Source organism: Benincasa hispida, chromosome 1 (assembly GCF_009727055.1).
Source record: "Benincasa hispida cultivar B227 chromosome 1, ASM972705v1, whole genome shotgun sequence".
Taxonomy (NCBI): Eukaryota; Viridiplantae; Streptophyta; class Magnoliopsida; order Cucurbitales; family Cucurbitaceae; genus Benincasa; species Benincasa hispida.
In genome coordinates, this window is record NC_052349.1 from 7,550,612 (window position 1) to 7,556,132 (window position 5,521).

At 36.5% G+C, this 5,521-nt stretch overlaps 1 protein-coding gene across 1 annotated transcript in view; it reads right to left on the reverse strand.

Annotated features, from left to right (window-relative positions):
* Positions 1 to 212: 212 nt before the first annotated feature.
* LOC120075757 overlaps positions 213 to 5,521 on the reverse strand; it is a 15,893-nt gene continuing 10,584 nt past the window's right edge. The window contains exons 2-7 of the mRNA XM_039029410.1: positions 1,564 to 2,265; positions 1,461 to 1,512; positions 1,224 to 1,346; positions 902 to 1,166; positions 617 to 810; positions 213 to 500 (exon numbers count right to left, since the gene is read on the reverse strand). Of these exons, the coding sequence (XP_038885338.1) occupies positions 213 to 500; positions 617 to 810; positions 902 to 1,166; positions 1,224 to 1,346; positions 1,461 to 1,512; positions 1,564 to 2,265 (1,624 nt within the window). The remainder of the gene's footprint in view (positions 501 to 616; positions 811 to 901; positions 1,167 to 1,223; positions 1,347 to 1,460; positions 1,513 to 1,563; positions 2,266 to 5,521) is intronic.

The window sequence follows — 5,521 nt, forward strand, 5'->3', positions numbered from 1 at the left end:
CAGCTTCATAATAGCAGCCTGGTTCCAAGAGGCCACATGTTTCACACCCAACCCCCCTCTCCCAACGGCAAGCATATCTCATCCCACGCCACCCGTGCACCACCCCGACTCACCACAATACGCTTCCATAAATAACTACGTAATAAATGATCAACCTCATGAGTTACACACGTAGGCAACACGAAGATGCTACACCAAAAAACCTGAAAGGACTACAAAATAGACCTAACAAACTGCAACCTCCCAGCAAAGGAGAGGGACCACGCTACCCAGCTTCTGCTACGAGCAATAATCCTCTGTATCAAAAGCACACAATCCATAGCCCTCAACCGGCCTGACAATAAAGGTAAACCCAGATACCTAACAGGCAACGAACCAAGATAGACACCCGTATACGCAGCTAATTCCTCCGCCTCCCCAGACTCCACACCCACAACAAACATGGAACTCTTCCCAACATTTGCAACTAACCCAGACAGCCCTGTAAACTCTATCAAGACCTGCCTCAAAACTCCAAAAAATCTCTCTCAGTTGCATAGAAAAATCATTAGACATCTGCAAAAACCAAACGAGTTAGGCCTAAACACTCACACCGATCATGGAACCTAAACCGCACAGGAGGTTTATTCAACAATCTAGACAAGACCTCAATCACCATCACAAACAAAAAATGAGACAGTGGATCCCCCTGCCTCAACTCCTTCATATCAGGAAAAAAAAAAAACCCTTCGAGGGAACCATTAATCATCATAAAGAACTTAGGCGAAGTAACACAAGCCCTCACCCAACTAACAAACTGAATGAGCGTACCTATAGCCAACAACACACAAACACAGAAAATCCCAATTTACCGAATCGTACGCCTTCTGAAGGTCTACCTTTAACACACAACGTGACTTACCTCTGCCCTCCTTATAGCTCCCCACGAGTTCCTGACACAATAAAATGTTATCAAAAATTGACCTACTCGGAACAAATGTAGACTGATTACCACTGATGAAACCAGGCAACCACAATTGCAATCTCTCAGCTAAGATCCTCGAGATACACTTATACACAATATTGCAACATGAAATAGGACGAAAAATTTCCATACGTTCAGCTCCCCGTCTATTTGGGATGAGAGTAATAGCAGTAGAATTAATTCCACCAAGCAGGTAACATGTCTAAAAAAAATTCAGCACAGCGTCACATAAATCATCCCGAACCATACTTCAAGCAACTCTGTAAAAGTCCACTAAAAACCCATCAGGCTCAGGAGCCTTCTCAGACTTCATTGAGAATAAAGCCTTCTGAATCTCCTCCCGACTCACTAGCCGACTAAGCGCCTCCACCCCTTCCTCAGACTAGCTGAACTACACAATATCCTCAATTCGGGCAGTAAGATCCCTATACCCCACATGCTGAGCCCTAAGCAACCCCGAAAGAATTCAATTCCTACCCTTGCCACCTTATCATACACTGTCTGGCAAGTCCCCTCCAGCATCCACAACCGTAAATAAACTACTGTAGCTGTGACGAGAACGAACACAGCGATGAAAAAAAAAGTTGTGTTCATATCACTTAACTTCAGCCACCTCATCCTGGCCTTCTGTCGGAGCGACGCCTTCTCCAATCTCGCCGTTGACCAAAACACCTTGGTGGTCCGAGCCGCCTCCACACATCGAATCTGAAGCAGGATCCCTTTCTAGCGCAGCCTGAGCAGCCTCCATAACCTGCCCAACCGGCCACACCTCATCAGCTAACACAAAGATACGCCTACCAAATGATGCACGAAAAACCTGCTTCACTACCTTCAAATTTCGCACAAAACTAACCATATGAGACACATCCTCAAACCTTCTCCACACTGACCTGATAGTATCAAGAAAACTCTTTACCTTTGCCCAATGAGAAAAATAACAAAACGTAGAAGGCGACCTACTCCTCGTCTCCCATGTAGAAACCAAAAGAGGGCTATGATCAGAAATCCCCCACTGACCAACCCTAATATCCAAATACGGAAAAGTTACATTCCACGCCTTATTAGACAAGCATCGATCCAATCGACGCAAGATACCATTCCCCTGAAGTTTACTAGTCCAGGCAAACCAGTTACCTATCACACCCAACTTAACCAGATCCGCCTCCAATAACACCCCATCAAACTCCTCNAGATCCGCCTCCAATAACACCCCATCAAACTCCTCTATCTCCCTCAAGCTAGGGCAACCACCAAAATTCTTCGAACTACTACGAATAGCATTAAAATCCCCCAAAACAACTCTAGGAAGTTGCCACGAGGCACACACATCAATCAACTGAGACTACAAGTTCCTCCTCTCACTACGTCAATAGAGGCATACACAGCACCAATATGTACCCTAGCACTAGATACAATATCCACTGAGATTCAAGAAATGAATTGATCCCCACTAACATCAATGGAAAAATCATAGATACTCTTCCGCCACATCACCCAGATCCTCCCAACTCCCTGCACACTATAACTACCCAATTGCTCATATTGAATTATTTTTATTAGTTGTTCTTGAATTTCTATATCCATTACCAATCTTGTTATTACAATCAAATTTAGTACTAAAGAAGTATTATTAACTTATTGATTATTTTGGGTTGAATTTATTTGCATGAATTTGTAGTTTAAATTACTCGTTAGCAAACATATTGTTAATTTATTTATGTGGGCCCACATCATGAAATTTTTTTAATTACCTCGATTAAACCCTATTCACCCTTTTAGAGTTACCATGTCGATCATATATATATTGTATAATAATGAGGGCTTAGTTTTGTGTAAAACTTTACTTTTGTTGAAAATTTGGAATGAACGAATTTATTTATTTTTATTACTTTGTATTAAAATTTGCGATTGAATTTAGCAAAAATTGAATGTAGATAAAACATTATAGCAAAAGATTGAGTTCCACAACTTGTCACGTTCGGATGAATTAGATTACCATTGCATTAAAAATTTAACAAATATTTCAGCTCCATTTAATAAATATATTTTTCTTAAAATTAAAGTCTATTTTCTCTCCATTTATTATAATAATTTTTCATCTTTTATGAATACAAGAATTGAATTATTAATTAATTAAAAAATAGAAACATTTTTTTATATATATATAAAGCTTACAAATTTGGTTTAGTTTTTGAAAATATTAGTAAAAAATAGATAACAGTGTAGGAAATATAGATGTGAGTATAGTATTTATAGTCTTAATTTTAAAAAGTTTAAAACTAAAAATCAAGGCTCCATTTGGTAATCATTTAATTTTTGGATTTTGTTTTTGAAAATTAAGTCAATTTCATCCACATTTCTTATCATGATTTGCATATTTTTTAAGTACAATAGTTGAATTTTTAGTCAAATTCAAAAAACAAAAACAACTTTTTGAAAACTAGTTTTTGTAGTTCTCACAATTTGACTTTATTTTTTATACCATTGGTGAAAAACAGATAACGGATGAAATTTTTTTGAGATGAAAGTATTGAAAGTAATGTCCGCTTTATTTAAAAAAAAAAAACTAAAAATAAAATAATTATCCAATGAGATTAAGATATTACAAATCAAAATTAATGAATTTAAAAGGGAACCCCAAAAAAATATTAAAAAAAGCCAAAACGAACTACATGGAAACTATTAGGAAGAACAATCTTTTAATCGTTTATTGGAAAATCACTTTTCTGTAAATACACATCCTAAAGAAGTTGACCAAAAGTTGAAAACAACTACCAAAATGCATACTCTAATAGACGAATTTTGTTATACAATTTTCAACCACGACCATCCATTTGTTGAAAATTCTGTCAAAAAAAAAAAATACATTTTTTAAAGAGAGGCATTCTAGTTTTGCCAAACTTCCTAACAAATGCAAAAAGACCTTGTATTTTTCTCTATAGTTTTCAAATACCTCGTCTCAGCTTTTATTTTTTCCCCTCTCTCTAATGCAATATTAATTTAATTCACCCTATACTGTACCTACCAATTTCAAGGAAAATTAATTTGTAAAAAAGAGAAGAAAAATAATAAAATATGATTATTATTTTTATTTTTATTTATTAAAGTAAAATAGGATTAGTTGTTTTGTCACACTTACCACCAGTTCATTGCTCGGCCTTACGTGGCATGGTAGGATTGTGACGCAACGCGGGCGTGGAAAAAGGGGAAAAAAACATATAAGCCTGATTAAAAAATCCGAACATTAAAGACCGTTGATTAGGTGGCATAAAATCGACGGCTGCACATGGTTCACGGTGGCCACATAACCCAATTTGTGAGAGAGGAAGTGGATCTTACGTGGCAAGAACCTCTTTATTCTGAATATATTTTAATTTTCCCTTTTTCCTTTTTTATTTTTTGTTAACAATTTCAACGGTGAGGCGAATGAGACGAAGCATCTTTACCGACAGCGTGACGTGTCTCACAGGCGTTCGGCTCACCTCGTGTGGGGCCCGAATTGACGTGGACTCGAAGCAAATGCTTTGAGATCGGATTTCATTTACCCTTTTCATTCCCCTTAAATTTTCGTGCTTTTTCTTTTAAATAAATAAATAAAATATTATTTGGGATTGCGGGTCGAAAATTACGTTTTTTTCTCCACGTTCCGATAATGCCCCTGATATTGCGAGCAAAATGACGAATGTAACCCCCACCTGCCGCTTTTGATTGAATCCGGACAATTGACCGCTGGTTCCAGTTCATGTTGAGAAGTGGCAGCTATTATTAACCATATTTGTCTGCCTCCACGTGTAACGTTACAAGTAGAACTTTTCAAACGGGAAATTAGTGTACAGTACACGTCAGCGTCACCTTCATTCACCCCATCAAATATAACTTTATTCTTTTTCCCCCCTAAAAGATATATATTGTAGATTTGCCCCGTAACTTTTTGTTTTTCAAAGGCAATAAATAAACATTTTATTTTGATAATTTGTCGTTTTTAATCTGGGGAGGAGGTAGCTTCGTCTAGCAGGTCGGCCCTGTCGTAATTAGGCAACCCACAAATAAATGGGCCGATCCGTTGGGTGATATTGGCCCAAAACTTTTAATGGGCTCAAATTATGCTCTAGCTGATGCTCATGATAGAAAGATTAAGAGATTTGACCAAATTCAGATGTGATATTTTACAAATGTCTTAAATTTGAATTATATTTCACAATTACATTTTTGCAAGACTTGGGACACGTTTAATCTTATGGTACATTCGCTCTTATTAAATTTTCGTATTTTTGTATAATTAAATATTAATAAAAAATCATATTGAATTTAATGTAAATCATTTATAAATTTTCTTGAAGGATCATTAACTACAATATATATCTGAATTAATGTTGTGTTTTTCATTTAATGATTCTTATTTTATTCATTAATTAATATGATATACATTCCTAAGGAATATGTTATGGTAGTTACAATTGAGACTTCCATCTACTTTTGTTTTTTTTTTTCGTCGGGCTGTGTGCTAATTTTTCATCTCCATTTTTTTCTTTACTTTTTCCATTGCTTTGATCTGTG